General features: G+C 37.6%; 1 protein-coding gene across 1 annotated transcript in view; it reads left to right on the forward strand.

Annotated features, from left to right (window-relative positions):
* ATRNL1 (attractin like 1) overlaps nucleotides 1-16963 on the forward strand; it is an 845855-nt gene extending 828892 nt beyond the window's left edge. Inside the window, exon 29 of the mRNA XM_030941431.1 lies at nucleotides 12615-16963. Coding sequence (XP_030797291.1) covers nucleotides 12615-12736 — 122 coding nt within the window. The 3' untranslated portion in view covers nucleotides 12737-16963. The remainder of the gene's footprint in view (nucleotides 1-12614) is intronic.
* The last annotated feature ends 2697 nt before the right edge of the window (nucleotides 16964-19660 follow it).

Genomic DNA, 19660 nt, shown 5'->3' on the forward strand with positions numbered 1-19660 from the left:
CCTGTGGAGTTTGAAAGGTCCTCACTAGTGCTGACTCTTTCTGACACTTCTCAATCTATAGTAGCTCAGACGCCACTTTGATTGCTCCCAAAGGCAAAATGGGGCACCATGACACTTTTTTCACTCAAAAGGGCCAGCATTTATGGGATATACTCAGTCAGATTCTCAAAATTGCTTCAGAGAATCCTCTGTTAGATTAAAGGAGGTCATTTAATCAAACGACTTTCCAAAAGTCCCTGTTTTGAATTACTGGAGAGCATGTGTACTATCAGGGTCCCAGATCACTTAGCAAACATCAGAGGAAAGGTTTCAGGTCTGTTTTGAGAAGTGTACTGTCCAAGTCTACTGCTTTTTCCTTCAGCAAAGGAAATTTATCAAGGATCAATTTGGCTACAGACATACCTGTTTTCGTTAAAATGCCTTTGGCCATTACATTATCTATAATAACTTTCAGTAAGGTCGAAGCAATTTACAATAATATTAATAGAAAAAAATCATGATTCTCTACAGCATTGTCCCTTCCATTTCATCTGAATGGCTACAAGTGAGTGTTTGCATAATTTTTTCTAGTTTTTTTCTTCCATTTTGCCATGATATAGTTTTATATGGAAGTTATAAATTTGTTCTACCAATGGAGTTTGTTAATATTTTGACTTTGCAGAGATCATTGTATATTTTCTATTTATTTTGACGTCAAACTTTTAAAAATATTGACTGCTAGGAACTTGAGAGAGCAGAAATATCACTTTGAAAAATACTAACATTCATTTTTTCTAGTTGATAACTTGTCTTTTAATATTCATTGTGGTATATCTGTGCTATGTAATATTATAAGCCTGGTATCTGTCTCCTATACTTTCCTATACCCTCACATAAATACTATGGGAAATTATTATGTGCATCACTACCCAACACTTTAGCCTTGACTTAAAATTGTAATATAATTTCTTATAAATAAGTATCTGAGCTTAAAAAAAAAAACAGATAAAAATGCATTCCTGTTGGTTCTGTGTACAGATCCCTTGAGAGAGATCAGAACTCATATGGAAAGTGAACTGATTCTTCCGTTTGGCAAGCAATTCCTTCAGGAACTGAGTTACGTTTATGGTGGGACTTCCAATTAGAAAAGGAAATTTTAAAACAAACAAACAACCAGGCTGTTCAGAGATGGCTAGACACAAGATCAAGTCCCAGCCAGGTGTTTGACATTGCCCAGTCTCTTTACTCTTGTAATGTGAAACTTAGAGTCAGCTTCTTCACTAGTGTTTTTGGCATCATAGAAACGGCACCTAACCATAAATACAAACCATAGCTGATACTACCAGTGCAGTTCTCATTCTTGTAGAACTATGTTCAGTCCTTCTCAAGTCATTAACTAACAAGACCAAATGCACATTTCTAGCCAGGGAGTCCTTGAGCCCATCCAGTCCCCTGACTTTACAGCAATGCTGTGGCAGCCCACTCTGCTGCCGCCTGCAAGCACACATGGAGGGGAAGCCAGCAGGGATGTCCAGGTCCTTGCCCATGGCCTGATGAAGAAAGGCAGCTGCAGTCATGAATTCGTAGAACCAGAGTGACCTTAGCAGCCACCTACTCTAACTGCTTTCCAAGAGAAATTTCTCAAGAGACATGCTGAATTTCAAGTCAAGAACAGCTTGGAAGCCACAAACTAAGCTAGCTTACAGTTTCCATGGAATTTTGGGACTATTTGCTGCAAACAGAAACAGGATCCACAGCTTATAACTAGCTACTGACCAGTGTTACAGAGCTTGTGGACAATCTCATTCCTGGTTTCTCCTACCTCTCTTCATTTTCCTGTGTTCTCCACCATCAGCCCTCCTCTGGGTCTTCTCCCTTTCTTACTCTAGTCTTTCTACCAGGGAAGCCTCATCCACTCTAATGGCAGAGTGGTAGTTTTCCACCCAAGATTTGCACACACACCCCCGCCCCAGCTGAGTGGTGGAGAGGTGTTGCCCGGCAGCAGTTCTTGCTAATGGCATGGGAACAAAGTGTTTTAGAGTGGGGGTACCTTTTCCACCTGCTCATCTTCTGCCTACCATGTAGATGCCAATGCTCAAGGCATTGGTGGATGCCCTGGATTGAAGATGACACAAGTGTCATCGGTCTGAGACCCTAAATAATGCCATAGACCAGAGCTAAGCTGTGTTCCTCTCTATCCCCTTCCAGACAGCCTGCCACCATTCAGGAACACTTTACGTCATGAGAAACAAACTTCGATTTTGTTAAACCCTTGAGATTTCAGGCTTTAACTATTGCAACAGCTAGCATTCCCCGCCTATATAATTATAAAATCTTCATATTCCATCTACGGTAATTACTCCCAATTCTGCGTCTCTGGCATAGATTTTATTCCTAAGCTTCACACCTGCATATCCAAATAGACAGGTCCACTATAATGACCTGCAGGTTACCAAATTCAGTATGTCTGAAGCCAAACAAATGATCCACTGCTTTCCCACACACCCTGCCCATTCCTGTTCCATCATATGCTTGTGAATACCAATTGTATGCACCCAGGTACTCAAGAGTGCCCTGTTTTATCTCCCATAGTACTCTCTCCTAAATATCTATCCTGTCCATCCCCTTTATCTCTCCTTATTGCCATATTCTTATCTGGTTTCAATAATAGTAGCCTCACCCCCTACTCCAGTCTGTCCTCCATGCTACACTGTCTCTTTGAAATAAAAATCTGATTATGCCTCTCTACTCCTTAAAATCCTTCCATGGCTCTTTCTGCCTTGCACATTAAAAATCAAAGTCCTAGTGTAACATCTAAGGCCGCTTTATGGACCCTTTGCTGCTGACCTCCTGTCTTCTCTCTTACCATTCTCCTATCATTCCATTTACAATGTATGTCCCGAAGTTTCTCAAATATTCCTTCTCTCCATGCTGCTGATTTTGTAGTTTCCAGTATCCGGAACACACTACACCCCTCCTGCCAGTGTACTTCTTCCTCTTCATCATTCAAATCTCAGTTCAGAGATCATGTCTCTTGGGAATCGTCAACCTCTACATTCCCCTTAGAGATCACACCTCTATCTTTCTTTTCCTCGTGGCTTCTGCCTACTTCACAGAGTTGGTCTCTGCACCATTGTCAGCAAATATAGGAGCTCTTGCATCTTAGCCCTAGTTTGATGTTCTTTGAGAACAGCCAGCTACAACAACACTGCGTGCAATATGCCCTCAATACGTGTTTCTCAATTTAACCTGTATTGTCACCCACTCCTAACTGCATATCCTGACAAAATAATGCATACATAGTGTGAGGGTAATGCCTGGCTTATTGCAAGCATTCAGTTGATGTTAACAGAATCAATCATGGTTTTTTGTATTATTATCATTACTGTTTTTATTACTATCAGCAATTACTCAATGTTTTTGACCATAGCTGATTTCACATCTCTACTAAGTTTTGTTTTTCTTTTTCTTCTAGTTCACAATCATGTGGGAGACATTTGCACCAAAGTAGTGACTTCCTTCTTCTAGCTGCAGATGAGCAGAGTGCAGGTCAAGGGATCTGGAGTCGTGGGTTCAGGTGCCACCACTGTCACCAGCTGTGTGGGCATGAACTAGTCATTTAGCCACTCCCTGCCTCATTTTGGCCATCTGTGACATCAGGACAAAAATAGCTTCCTGACCCACTTCAACAGAATAGTTTTGAGAAACAACCTAGATAATGAATGTAAAAGTATTTTGTAACTCTGAAAAATGATGAAAGTCCATTATTAGTAGTATTTCCAATGACATGGGCAATATTAGTATAAACAAATGCTTTCTCTGTTGAATGTTGTCATTCGTCTATTTCGCCTTTATCACTTTCAGTTGTTTTTGCATTTCCTAATGAGTGGACAGCACACATACGTCATGTATTTCCGCATGAGCAAATTCTCATTTTCATCATCGCAGGCATCACAGAAATTCTGCTTTGAGGGCGGTATACAGAATCACCTCATTGATGATATTGCTGTAAATTGGCATTGTCTGTCTTTGAGTCTATCTTTCTAATAATTTTTTCCTTACACGGCATTTCAACCCATGGTAGACATACTGATTTTTGCATGAATGAATGCTTTTACAGATACAGGCAAAATCTTTGAGTGCCTAGAGTTTTGTCTACTATTTCCTATTTGACTTCAAGCTTCTCACTTGATGTTAATGAGAATGACGATGATGATGATGATGAAGATTGCCATTTTTGAACTCTTATATATACCAGGCATTTTTAAGCCCTTTTACATTTAATCCTCACAATGACTTGGTCAAAAGAATTCATGTGCTAGATCCACTATAATGTAAACTCCAAGAGGTACAGAATCTTTCATATATCATCGGTTTTGTTCACTGCTAAATCCTTGGGGACTAAAGCAGTGCCTGGCATATAGTAGGTGCTCAGGAAATCATTGCTTCTCAAATGATTTTTTAATCCTCAAGTCTTTGGAGTTTTCTGAGCATTTATAGTTTGACTGTGATTTCTTATTGGTAGTAACAGATTATTATTGAAATTATTAACTAATTTTATATAATACATTATAGTTTATAAAACACTTTCACATACATAACCTCACTTAAGGCAGCCAATGACATTTTTCCACTAGAAACACTGAAATACAATGTCTCTACCAAATGAAAAATAAAATATAGCCATTATTACAATACCACCATCATTCCATTTCTTCAATGAGCAGTAAGCATTTAAATTAAGAATGACTAGGGTTTACAATAAGGATTGTCAAGTATCAGAATTGTTGGGGGTTTTTTAATTGAAAGAAGAAAATACTAGAAAATATTTCTGCACTTGACTTAGAAAGAAGGAATTTCCATTTGAGTTCCAAATTTACTTAATCATCTGGAAAGGTAGCTGCAAGTCTGATTCTAGTAAGTGTTTGTGTCTCCAAAATCAATGGCAACAAAATATTTTAAATAAACCAAGTAAAGTTTTTGAGTATGTAATTAGAAAATAGAACTGATAAGATCACTTGCCAAGAACAGTGAGAATTTGCATTAAAAACAATGATTTGAGACAGTCATGGTCATGATTTACTCAGCACATTCTACCCAATGAGAGAACAATTCGTATCAAAGTGAGGGAGTGCTCAGCAATGTTATAGAAAGTGTTGGATAAGGTGTCTGTGGTGCTAGAGTAGGATAACATTTTCTATAACTTGAACAGTGTGTCTTTAAATGAAATTGTAAAATATTATGATATGTTAAAGGCCAAGCAAAATTTTATAATCAGAATACAATAATCATTTGTATTTAAACATTGGCATCTGTAGTTGTCACTGGTTTTTAGTAGGTGAGGGGAAATATCTCTTCAAATGATCAGACAAGTATGACTAGTGCATTTGTCATTCCAGTGTCTTCGGCACTTGAAGTTTTTCCATTTTTGTTCAACAGTGTCACCTTTGGAGTTTAGCCTAATAATGACTTCACTTGTGCTGGCCTTCCAACAGATAAATGAAAATGGAAATGCATATTTTCTAATTATGCATCCAGCCTTAGTTGCATATTGGCGAGGGTGGCCACACTGAATGTTAAATTAAGTCTGCACAATAGTTAGAGTCTATGTAACATCAAAGTTTCCCAAAGTCACTTTCTTAATCATGTGAAGGATAGCCAAGACTCTGATCAGTAGTATGTAGCTATATACGATCAGAGGAAAAACATTTAAACATCCCAGCATGGTATTTCCATTTAAATCTGATTACAGTGAAATAAAACTGTAGCCATTAAAGGTTTAGAAGAACTACAAATACAAGCAGTAAAAGAAGACAGATAGTAAATGAGGTAGTAAAACATTTCGGCAGGGCAAACAGTTTATAGCACTCATTCAGTCGTCCTGAAGCAGACTGTACAATTCACTACAGACCCGGCACCATTCCCTGAACTCCACTTAAACCTACAATTAACCTTTCACGCCTAATGAAGCTGTTTTCCTGGAAAATTAAAATATATAGTGGTGCCTGCTTTTACACAGACTTCGGAGGAGAGCATTTCAAAATGAATGACTTTTCTGAGGCTTTTGTTCAAATGTAAAATGGAGGTGCTATGTTTGTATATAGAGTGGGAATGTTCTTTCCAAGGCAATTTCATTTGATGTGCAGTATTTTATTACTGTACTTATTAATTGTTCTGCATAATTGTAAAAAACACACATCAGTAATTTTATGATTAGATTGTTACTGCTGAAGTCTACTATTACCATTTCACTTCCATTAGGGAAAACTAGAGTTTTGCTAACAATAACTAAATTCCTGATGTTTCTCCTTGGTGGTTTTCATTGCAAATTTAGTGGTTTAAAAAGACATGTTTACCATTTAATTATTTAGCTGTTATTTACATTGCTGTCTCTTCAGGTCATGTTTTCACATGTTTAAAGATAAATAAAATTCTTAAATTTCAGGAGTCATATATTGTTTTTTCCTAAGGTTGCAAGTGAAGGTCTGATTTTGGTGTATGTTCTACTTATTTACAACATAGCTGTGGGGTACTCCCACATTCATTTCAGCATTATTCACAATAGTACAGATATAGAAGCAGCTATATGTCCATCAATGGATAAAGGGAAAAAATAAATAAAGGGAATGTGGTCTTTATAAACAATGGAATATTATACAGCCTTAAAAAGAAGGAAATTCTGTCATTTGCAACACATGAATGGAACTGGAGCATATTACGTTAAGTGAAATAAGCCAGGTACGGAAAGACAAATACTGTATGACTTCACTTATATGTAGAATCTAACAAAGTGATCTCAGAAATTCAGAGTAGGAAGCTAATTACCAGAGGCTAGGGGAAGGGGGAGGGATGGTGAAAAGGAAGGTGTTGATCTAAGGGTACAAACTCCAGTTAGACTGGAGGAGTAAGTTTTAATGATCTGTTGCACTACATGGTGACCACAGTTAATAACAATGTATTACATATTTCAAAACTACTAAAAGAATAGATTTTTAACATTCTCACCACAAAAAAAAGATGGTAAATTGGAGAGGTGATGGATATGTTGATTAGCTTGATTGAATCTTTCCACAACGTATACATAGGTCAAAACACCACACTGTATCACATAAATATCCACAATTATTTGTCAATTAAAAATAAGCTTTAAAAATAGCTGTGGTAACTCTTGGCATCCAACCCAGGGACCACTGAGTTGTGCCCATTTTCTGAGGGAAATTACTATGGTCCTGAAGGAGCCTGCTTCCTTTAGGGCTTATCCTGCCCTGGGTGAACAAGAGCAGCCACTGGGGCGACTCTCTGTTAGCAAGGACCAGTTTGAAACACCAAGAGACCATGGATAATGGAATAGGAAACAGAGGGATGGTATGTTCCTTCCTATGCGGTTTATACTTCCTATTTTAATCATCTAAATGTCATAGTGTCTGGTGTTTAAGCACTAAAAGTACAAAAAGGTAAAGCTTATAATAACTATTGAAACCCCAGCATTTTTTTAATCTACTGATATATTTTTATGTAAATCCTGCTAGCCTGCAGCATCTGTGCATCATCTTTACATGGTAAATGAAATTCCTTTGGACCACCAGTCTAAAATAATGAATTGTTCCCCCAGTTAATTGTATTGCTTTGATAACACGGAACTGTGCTAGGCCTAGAGAACACAGTAAGTGAATTTCATCAGATGATTTGTGTGACGTTTTGAAAAATGATCTTCTGGAGTGACCTGATTTTAATGGAACTCTAGCGGCATGCAGCATGGGCCACTGCCCAGCATCTGACTAGGAGGAAGCACTTCCTCCTATGGCACAAGGAGTGCGGGATCATCCCCAGAAGACCTCTTACTGGGAAAAATTCTCAGGAAAGTCAAGAGAAAGTGTGTGCTGAAAATGGCAACACGAAGAACCTATTGATAGGTTGCTTTTATTTTATTGATACGTATCTTTTTTAAAACCCAGAAAAGATCGCAAACGACCCTTATGTCTTTACTGCCAGTGTGAAAATAAACCAAGACCAAGCAAATGAAAATAAGCAAAAGCTGTGTATTCAGAGTTTGCTATAGCAAGAGAGTCAACCACTTTCACTTGTGTTTTGGCGGAGACTCACAGATAGGCAGGAGTGGGAAAGCTTTATCGTGAAAAAAGGGAAGCTTCAGGTGTGCCCTGATTAGAGGCTGTTGGCTTGTGGGAGCTGTAGACAGGCTAACTAGAAGTGGGGCATACTACATGGTTAGGGGTACATATTTGGCTTCCTCTGGCTGGAAGTGAGGACACAAATTAGGGAAGCTGTTATTTATTAATCAAGTCCTGGCCATTTGGGGCCATTCATGACAGGGATTACAGTTTAACTTCGTGGGTTATTACTAGAGATAGCAGTCTGACTTCTTACAAGTCAACATAGCAAGCTGGCTTCCTGGGCTGATTATTGCAGATCATAGCTTGGTTTCCTGAGCAGGTTGCCGCAAGTTGTGGGTCAGAATTCTATTTATACATGGTCTGGCCATTATCCTTATTTTCAGTATCTTACCAGAATATAACTGCTACATTTAGGGGATGGGGGAGGTAATACTGTCTTTGTGAAAAACCTGTTGACTTGGCTTTTCTTTTTATCAATTAAGAAAATTAGATTCCCTACAATAACAAAGTGTGCTGAAAGGCAATGACAGAGATTACTTTCTCTTTCTCTCTCTCTCTCTCTCTTTTAGTGAGTCTTCCATACACACTATCGAATTCAATAAGATAGGGGCTTTGTCTTCTTTTTTTCATTCTTGTATCTAGGTTCTCTTGTAGGTTGAACGAGAATGTAGCAACTTCTGATTTTTTTTAAGGTTCACCTTATATTTAACATGAAGAAATGCAAAAGTGGTAATAACTTGGTATTTAAGGCACACACACATATAAATGCAGTTATTATGATTATTATCCTGTTCATAATTAAATTACAAGATTTATAAAGAAGAGTAACTCATGATGGGCCACAAGCGGTGGGGTCCAGTAAAGGACCTAAGCCAAATGAAACATCGTTTGGCCCATCAAATGGGCAGACAAGACTTTGGGCAAGTGGTCCTGAGTGTTCTCTGTGAGTGCACCATGGTTAACACTTAAATATCTCTGCCTAGAGAAGTGCAAGTCTTTCTACATACACATTGCCATTTACGCAGATCTGAAAATGCAGTTGATACATTTTCATAAGAAATGACAAAAAGCTGTCAAATTAAAAATAAGTATGATTTGCAATTTTATTTGTAAATTAAGAACTGAAATATGATTTATGATTTTCAACTGAATGTGTTTCCAAGTTTCAGAATCATTAGAAAACCCAGGACATGTTGTGAGAGACATTGCTTCAATTAGGTTCTGGACTTCATGAAATACAGCGATACAGTGGCAGTTTTGAATTAGCATAGAATTTCCTGTTTTGGCAACTCAAACTGTTTACTCCTCTCCTGATGATATATCTTCTTTAACGAAAACGTTTGCATTCATATGTAAATGGAAAGTATTATTTTTTCAGAGCTTATTTGGACTACATCATGCAGTAGTTTGATGAATAACATGATTTCATATTTGGATGTTGTGATCATTGAAATTAGTGTAAGTAGTCTCTGTCCACATTAAAGGAGACATATATTATTTGTCATGCTTGGCTGTCTCTGGGTTAGTTGGTGCCAGGAATAAAATAGCAGGAAGCTGTAAATAATGACACAAGTATGCCAGAAGATCAGTGGAAACTTATGGTCAGCTTGAACTCTTAGTTAGCACCACCACAATCTGTGATTTTAAAAATAATAACAAGGTCCTTCGGCTCCATTAATTAAACAAATAATGAAATAATTATTAACTACCACAGAATAAGTGTAATAAAACATCTATATTGGACTCTTCAGAAGTTCCCATGTGCTCTTCAAAGGTCAAGAAAACAGTTTTTATTTGAACTTTGAACTTGTAATAACTCTAAAAAATTCAGGATGATATTTAATATCCTGAAAGAGCAAATTACTTAACAGCAACCCTTACAAGGTAAATCTGTAAATTTATCAGGTTAGCCAATGCTTATTGTAATTTTGTAATTTCTTTCCTTGCTAACACCATAAATTTCTCCTTCTCCACAAATCTCTTCTCTTCTGTTTTCAAATGTACCCAAGGCTCCCTTTTCCTTTAAATAATACACTTACATAATCCCATGCATCCACATATATTCCATCTGACCCTGCTACTTCCGTTAGGTAGATAAGCTTACTTATCTCTTCCCTTGCTAAGCATCTTAAACATGGAACTTAACGCCTGCTGGCCGCACTTCCCGTCACTCCATTCCTTGCTTAACTTTCAGGCTTCCATCCTCAGTTAGATACAGAAATGACTCAAAGATCACCAGAATCTTCTCTGAGGAAGTCTAATGGCCTTTGCCACAGGCCTTACCCTGCTGGCCCGTTTGCCACTTTTTACAGACTCCTTGGGCTTGGCCCTCCCTTGACTCCCACAACACTGCATTAGGCTAGTTTGCTTTCCTCTTACCGTCCCCACGTCCCTTTACTGGCATTTCTTTCTGTCCATCAATCTCTGAATTCTGTTCCTGCCAGGAAATACGTGAATCTTACCTAGAATTAACCGACCCACAGGAATAAAATAATTCAATGATATTCTATGTAGGATAAGATCTGAAAATGATCTTCCTCTAAGAGTAACATGTAGAGGTCAGCTCAATTCAAAATCAGGTCTTCAAGACCTTGGAGAAAGGAAAATAAGCCAAAAGTCCTTTTGTGGCCTTTTCTTAAGCAAGGCCAAACAGTCTGGCCTCATGATTTAGTATGGTGATTTGATACATTTGGTTTTACTCAAGAATTACATGGGACTCAACATATATGAAAATGATTCATATGTAGCTATGATAAGCCAAATTATCTGGTTGAGCCATTGCTTCTATAAATTTAAATATAAATTTACTATCCCTGAGCATCTTACCAAGTGTTCCTGACCATCATTGAACAAACAATATAACAAAGCAGATCAACATAATTAAACAATATACTTTTTAAATTACCTATGATAGCTACAGCTCTGCATTTGTGGTCACATTCGGTTAATGATACTCAAGGTCCGTTTCTAATACTTAAGACACTTGTCAGCTAAATGTCAAGTGATCTTTCTTCCATGTCCATTTGTACATAGCATAACTCTATCCATGGAGTGCTTTTATACTTTTTAAAACAGTTAGTGAGAATGAAAAGACAAGCCATAGACTGGGAGAAAATATTTACAAAACACATATCTGGTAAAGAACTGTTATCCAAAATCTTCAAAGAACTCTTAAAACTCAACAGAAAGAAAACAAACAACCCAATTAAAAACAGACAAAATATCTGAACAGGCACCTCACTAAAGAAGATATACATTTGGCAAAGAAATATATCAAGAGTTGCTCAGCATCATATGTCATTAGAGAACTGCAAATTTAAACAACCGTAAGATACTGCTACACACCTATTAGAATGGCTAACCCCGAAAACACTGACAACAACAAATGCTGGTGAGGTTGTGAAGCAATAAAAACTCATTCATTGCTGGTGGAAATACACAATGGCACAGCCACTGTGAAATACAGTTTGGCAATTTTTTTTTTACTAAATGAAAACATAAGCTTACCATATTATCCAGCAATCAGGCTCCTAGGTACTTATGAATTGAAATGTTATGTTCACATAAAAACCTGCACACAGATGTTTTTAACAGCTTTATTCACAATTACCAAAAATTGAAAGCAAGGACAATCAAGATGTCCTTCAGTAGGGAGTGCATAAACAAACTATGGCACATCCGCACAATGGAATATAATTCAGCAATAAGAGGAAATGAGTTATCAAACCAAAAAAAGAGAGATGGAGCTATGTTAAATACATATTTGTAAGTGAAAGGAGACCATCTGAAAGGCTATGTACTGTGTGATTCCAACCATACAACATTCTGGAAAAGGCTAAACTACAGAGACATTAAAGAAAGATCAGTGGTTGCCAGAGACTTGGCAAAAGAGAAGGATAAATTGGTGAAGTGCCGGGGGTATTTTAGGGCAGTGAAACTATTTTGTATGATACTTTAATGGTGGATACCCTGCATTATGCAGTTGTCAAAACCAACAGAACTATGCAACAGAAAGAGTAAACCGTAATTTAAGTGATGGACTTTAGTTGGTAATTTTATCTCAACGTTGGTTCAATTTTTCTGTAAACCTAAAACTGCTTGAAATGTTTTTAAAAATCTTAACATGACTAGTTTTGTTCCAAAAAAAAATAGTAACATTGAAAATTTCTAGTACCTCCACAGCAAACTTGTGTTCAGACATAGAGAGGAAGGCTTAGGGTCATATGCACAACTAGATGTGATAATTTGTCAAACACTGATTTGATTGTTCCAAGTCAGAGTCAGTTAACTTTCTTAGATCTTTGTTCTTCTTCCTTTGTGAAGTTCACATGCCCAAGTCAAGAAACATATTAGGTAAAGGGCAAACTACTTGAAAACTTCCAGTAACAGCCAAACGTGTGATGACTAACTGAAAAGCACTAACAAACAGGGTCCTTCACCACCACTGTTGCCATCCCAGAAATGTCTAAGCAAGCATTTAAATGCTTTTCTCTTTTCTTCCAGGCCTTGCAATTGCCAGTGCCCTAATAGATATTTCACAACAGAAAGCTTCAGATAGTAAAGATAAGACTTCTGGAGTCCGGAATCGAAAACACCTTTCAACACGTCAAGGAACTTGTGTCTGAGAAATGGAAACCGCTCCTGTATATTCTGTACTGTTTTACTCTGGGCTTCTGTAACGCTGTTCTATGGCCTCGGATTTTATGGAGGCAAATCTCTGCATCATCCCGAGCCTGAGTACAGTTTCCTTCCAAATGGGCAGTGACCCAGGTGGCCAAAGATTGTTCATGAGTTTTATAAAAGTATTGATGGTCACAGGTGATAAAGTCCGTTTTTACCACTATCTTAGGCTTATTATAGCTAACATTAAACTACTCTGGAAAAAGATGTATATCGTTTCTTAATGAAGATGAAAAATATGTAATTCATATAAATCAACTGTTTATATCCCAAGACTTTAAAGACATTTTTTAATGCCTGAATGATGAGAATTGTACAGTTTTTGCCTCATAAGCAAACTTGAATCACCTATATATGAATAGGGAATGAACACATTGCAATGGCTTTAAATGCTCTTTTATCTCGTTGTAAATGTGAAGGCAAGATTTTGATGCAGTAGGATGTAGGTAATGTATTTAAATATTTCACATGACCATATCGTGTCCAAACTCAGTCTGAGAATGTGACCGCTTTCCATCTAACTGGAATGCAGATCAGAATGAGTTCAACTCATTCTGTGCAACTTCACAGGAGGTTTATTAGAATGCTCAGTGTAGAGGACATTCCCGTCATCCATGCCAACTGCCTAACTCATTATCAGAGCTGATAGAGCATGGAAAAACCTGTCCAGCAATCAGTTGTTTCCCTCCTTCCAAAAACAGCCTCCAATGCCACGACCTGAAGAGAGCCGAAATGGTTATTTTACAGCATACAAGCTTCTGCTCCAGTATGATAATTTTTAGTTGCCTAAGAATCATTGGATCAGACCTAAATGATCCATCTGCATTTTTATAAGAATGAATCTTTCTTTGCCCTTCCTCTCCTAGCTGCTAGATTTTAACTACCTTTTACAAATGTTACAAAACGTATTTTAGAGGCAACGTCTCTCAAGATGACCTGAGTTCCTTCCTGCCAACTGTTCCGCTTACAATACAAGTAGAGAAGAGCACTGGCTGGCAAGCATCAACAGAGTCTTCCTCCTAACGTGAGCACATCCCTGTAATGAGAAAAAGTCTGTGGTTTAGAAAATATGATCATGGTTGCCCACAGTCAGCATACTCTTAATGACTCAAAATTCTGAATTACGGCAGAAAGGAAAAATAAAACAGACTTCACATTAGAACATAGAATCATTTACATCCTAACACTGACCACAGTTCACTAAAGCTCAGTAGCATTAACAGATATAGTTAGGAAATGCAGTTTCCTAACTTCAGGGTGACGACAAGATATGTATAACAGTGACAGAAATCTCCAAAGCTGCTGTATATGATATAGCTTTGTTAAATATGAAGGTCATTTAAATACAATTGATGTTTAGTACTATATATGTACTTTTCACATTCTTTGGATTTCTGGAAGGTAATGACACCTTACTGTTTACAGCTAATGCATAGTTACTTGCATGCCATGGTTGTACAGTAGCAGACTACGACCCTATTGTGATATTAAATGTTTATTTCATAATGCCATCTCTACATAGCTTAATTTGATGAGGATTGAATGTAATATATAACAGGAATGATTATACAATATGTAGTTGTATCTTATATAAGATTGCTAGGTTGCATCTTACCATGACTATGTCATTATTTTGATAATTAGGCATTTATGAATTATAGTATATATTCCTCATGTTGGCATGATAATTTTGCTATTTTCCATACATTAAAAATAAGACAAATTCTTAGAGTAATTTTAGTAATTTTATCTATAATCTGTGGGGGTTTTTGGAGGGGGAGGCCACTGGTTGTTTCTACTTCCCTATGATATTTTCTCTCTCAGTAAAGGAATGAGCTAAGTTTGTAAATGTCTCCTAAAAACAATCAAGTAATTTTATTAGCTTCTTTTGGACCCTTTAAATGTTGACTTCTCCCATTAAAAAATAAATTGATATAACTAGTGATTGCAAAGATATAATCATTTTTTAAAAGTGATGGCCCAATGTATTTAATTCTCTAACAATTGTCACAAGAGAAAGCATACATAATAAAAATACAAAAACATACAGATTTAGATGTAAAATCTATATCAGCTGTATTTTTAGGGAGGCTAAGCAGATGGTATTACTGTGGAAGAATTATCAAGTTTTATTCACCTCAAATCCCACTGGGTTCTTAAAACTTGAAAATTCAAATTGTAGAGGATTATGAGACAATGCAATGTTAACTTAAAGTCATACTATACCTTTCTGGGCCAAATATTGCTAACTCTGTGGCTAATTATGCAATTAATTCTCAACTTATCAAAGCTTTTTACTGGCAATAAATTCTTTGCCCTCAAGTGAAGTGGATTGAAAAGACATCAAGGATAATCACTTTGAGTCTGTGTCTTGGTTTTCCCCCTACATTCCAGACACTTTAAATTTGGATGTTTTCATTTTTTTTTTAAATAAAACCACACAAATATGCAGATACTTTCCCAGAATTTCTCAGTTACATGGCTGATTCTCTTGAAAACTAACCTTAATGGAGTTGTAAACATTTCAGTTTAGAATGACTTTGAAAAATTCCTTAGATTTTAGGATGTTTTATTCTACCAAATATGAAAAAATAAATTGGTTAAATACAATGGAGTTTTAAAAATTAACCTGGGGATTCTATTTGAACTAGAAAATTCCTATTGGAAAAGAATTTGCACATACAGATTCAGCTAATAAATTTTAAGAGGATTAGGATTCTCATAATTGCTTTAAATGAAAATGCATTTTAGTGATACACAGAGATGCCATATACTATAGTGTTCAATAGGAAAACTTCAAATAGGACATGTTTAAAAAGGTAATTGATCCTTGCTTTACTTCCCAACATCTCATTTTCTTTTGGCTGCAGTAAGATAGAGGTGACTGTATGGCTGCAGTTCATGGCATAAGGTCATTTAGGGCGCACACTGGCACATAGGCTGGAAAACAGGCACTGGACCCAGCTTTCAGGTGTGTGATGTTGGGTGCGTTTCACCTTTGAAACTCAGCCTTCCATCTGTAAAGGGCGGCAATGGTGCCCACCTTTCGAGGCATTGCGAGGCTAGATGGTAACACACAAAAAGCTCCCACACTGGGACCTTGATGCAGCATAGCTGGCATTAACAACTGTGGGGACACCGGGCCACTCTTTTTCTACCAGTTGTTTTATGAATCCACCTATTAATTTTCATCCATCTTTTCATCATAGGTAAAGGTCAATCAGGTTTTTCAAAAAGACTCCCTGAATAACTTAAGTTCCTGTATTTCTAAGATACAGGGATTTCTATGAAACGAATTTGACATTTGGTCAATAAAGACTTAAACTCTTCTTAAATCTATACAGTTTTAGGAGAGTATTTCATAAAATTACTGACTGATGACATTGAGACAAGAGCATCAATTATCACCTTTCACATACAAATTAGGCAAGACAGGGTCAGTGCTTACATTTTGTGGTTATACATGATACATTTTTTTCAGTGAAGATAAAACTATGATTTGAAAGGTGTCTTATATTTTAAAAAGATTTTAAAATCTTTTTAAAAAAACTTTTAAAAAAAGACTGATCAAAGGAACTATTTCTACCCGTCTATGCTCTTTTTAAATGTCAAGTTTCAAAACCCATTTTTCATACACTAGGGTGAGTTTGAAATTTACCTGATTACAGGAATTGCTTGGGTTCGGGCAGATTCCCACTTTGACCTCTAGAGATTTAGATTCAGAAACACTGGGGTAGGCCCTGGAGAGCAGTACTCTTAATAAGCTCCTCAGTGCTTCTTACCATTAGGCAAATTAGGGAAACGGCATTGGGTCAAAGTGCTGCCTTTATCGACCATTAGAGGGAGTTCTTTAAATAACGAAGTTATTGCTCTAATTCAAAATGCGTTAAAGAATTTTCCAAGGAATACAAGCCATCTGGTTGGTGTTACAGCAGTGTTTTCATTAGAGTGTACATTTAACATTTTAGTTTTATCAAAATTTTTTGAAATTAAGAATTAGAACCAGAGCTCCTATCAGTATATATGTACGCAGGTGTGCATGCCAGTGTTAAAAACAGATTGTGTAAAAGTTCAAGCCCATTTTAGAAAGCCAACATTTTATGTTACAATGTGCTGTTAATCAGGACTTTATTGAAATAAAAACATTGGCTCTTCCAACCCCCACTGCCAAATGCAGTTTTGTTTTGTTTTTGTTTTTGTTTTTCTTTTAATCCTTTCATGGTCGCACAGGAAAAAGCACTAAGAACTTGAAAAGGCCTCTCTCCATCGAAGAGGTGATTCTAAAATTTGTTACTGAATTTTGACATTCAAAATACATTTTCCCCTCTTTTCCTCTTCACCAGATTTGCACTGACCTTTCCTGCATGTTCTCTGTGAAGGGCGTGCTGAGCACTTGGAATGTTCCTGAGAATTAAAGGCAAAACTCACAAGGCCTAGCAGCTGAGATTCTAGCTATAATGAGGGTCTACGCCACAGGACATGTGTTATAGAAATTGCTCTTACTTAGAGTAAAAGTCAGCTCTCTGAGACAAGGGCAGCTCTGGCATAGCTGAGTCTTCTGGGGAAAGCCTGCACGTTCTCTGGCAAGCTCTGGGCTTGGTCCCCATGTGGTCATCTGGGGCCCAGCCTTCTTTCAGTGGCACTGCTCTGCTAGGCCTCCGTCAGGTCTCACCGAGAAGGAGAAAACCGAAGAGGATCTAAACTTCTCTCTTCTCTCCAGCCCCCTTCCCCGACGCCACCTGGGCCCAGCACGTGGAACACTTCCTGGGCTCAGGGCCTCAAATAGGCTCTGCCAAGAACCTGACCTGAGCCCTAACCCTGAAGCTGGCTCTGCCTGTGCTCCAGGGGATGGAATGGTGGTCTCCTTCCCATCCCACCTCCAAGAGGCCAGGCCAGGAAGGGGCTGGGAAGAAGAGGACCACCGAACCTTGAGAAACACGCCCAGCCTGGCTGCCGTCTCCCAGGAACGTCCGAGAAGAAAGAAGCTTTCGGAGGGTCCTGGATGAAGATGCGCCCAAAGTAGGTAGGGTGATGGGTGGACTCTGGCAACAGAGAGCACCAGCTGCTCTGTGAACATCTAAGTCTCACACACTCTCCTTTTCAGCTTTTTGATGGTGGATCAGTGGTTATAAGGAGATTCGGAGAGTTTAGCTTAAATCTGACTTTTCTCTGGCCTAAAAGGGTTTGCTCAGAGAAATCACCTGTGAGTGGCGGGTGTGTACGATAGGCGCTCTTTCAGCTCCAACCTATAACCCTTTTGGTAAACACACAATTCCCTCTCCAGATTCTTACATGCTTCCTCGATTGTTTAGAATCAGGGTACCTGGCATGGCCATGGCAGCCAAGATAGTATCAAGCTTTACTTTCTCCGGCCCTACTATGAAAACAGCTAGTATTTTTTTGTTTTCCAAATATGAAACAACAGTATAATTTTAAATTAGCTTCTGTAAACTACACCCCCCCCCCCCCCCCACCTCCATTCCAACCTTCTTGCCCTTCAGGGATTAGGTGCAGAGTAGTTTTAGCTTGAACAAGAAACCAAACCCTTGAAAGACTTGCAGAAACACTGTATTCTTCTCACCATCAAAAGCTTTAACCCGTGTTATTTTTGGCAGAAGTGGTACTTTCTGGTTATTTTTGGCAGAAGTGGTATCTGGCCTAAGTGGTATTTTCACTCAGGGAAGATAGTTGTTTAAACATAAGTTTCTTTAACCTGGCTGTGTGCACAGTCAGGAAATCTCACTCTAGAAAATCTGCCTAGGAAAATGGCATTGGCGAGCACATTCTTTTATAATTCTTTGTGTTTCTATAGCCTCTGTTGCCCAGAGATATTTTAAATTTTGTTCTTTCCAGTGACATGTAAGTTTTCTTAGAACAGGTCCTGTGTGAAGAAATACTCGAATTTTAACTCAAATGCCGAGTTTTTTGTTTTTTTTTTTTTTAATGCCATGGGCCAGTTATCTAAATTTCTAAGATAAAAATGCTCACTACCTCATGTAGGCTTTGCCATGGGTTTTTGTTGTTTTTGAAATGATAAGTAGATCATAGTTAAATGTTCTCTCCTTTTACTATGAAAAAGTCCACACTTAAATTCAGTGAATCATGAGCGTTGATTTTTCTCTCTTTTTTTTTTTTTTTTTTGGTGGCAGTAACACTGAAGTGCACATATGTGCCAAAGTTCCCAAATAATTCAATTGCAATTGGAACCAATGGTATGTGTTGCCTGGTGATTTAGAGTTGTGCTTTTCAAGATTTTTACAATGTCTGTTACAGATTTTAAATATTACCTTTCTCAACTTTAAGTGACAGTTTTATAGCAAATACTAACCAATTGTGCTCAATGTTCTTTCTCATCTTCACACACCTCTCCTAACCCTTCACCAACTAGTCAGCTCATTTCCCCAGTGGCAGACTAGTTCTCTCATACCTCTACCAATGTTTTAAATATAAATAAATAACGTCAAATAGGTCTTGCACATCTTCATTCCCTTGTTACAATGCACGTTGGCAGCAGTAATCTTTTCCTTCAGAGCAGCTTGTTTGAAAAACGATGGCACTTAAAAGGGAAGGCCGACTGGAAGGACATCAGTAAAAACACCAGCTCAGCTTAAAGCGATTTGATTTCAACCTGAAATGAATTACCTTGCAACACAAATAGATAATGGCAAACAGGATATGCTACTTATCAAGACTATTCCCTTCTGAGAGTCAGATCTCCAAGTTCCTTTGAAACTTGTTTCCATTTAAGGATAAAAGAATATGATCTCCCCAAACATTTAGGGGCAGATGAACTAATCAGAAGAGGGAAAAAACTCTGAGAATCCAGTGTTCATTCATTGTTGATTTCTGAAGTGACAGCTCCAATTTGA

The sequence above is a fragment of the Rhinopithecus roxellana genome, chromosome 11, assembly GCF_007565055.1.
Source record: "Rhinopithecus roxellana isolate Shanxi Qingling chromosome 11, ASM756505v1, whole genome shotgun sequence".
NCBI lineage: Eukaryota > Metazoa > Chordata > Mammalia > Primates > Cercopithecidae > Rhinopithecus > Rhinopithecus roxellana.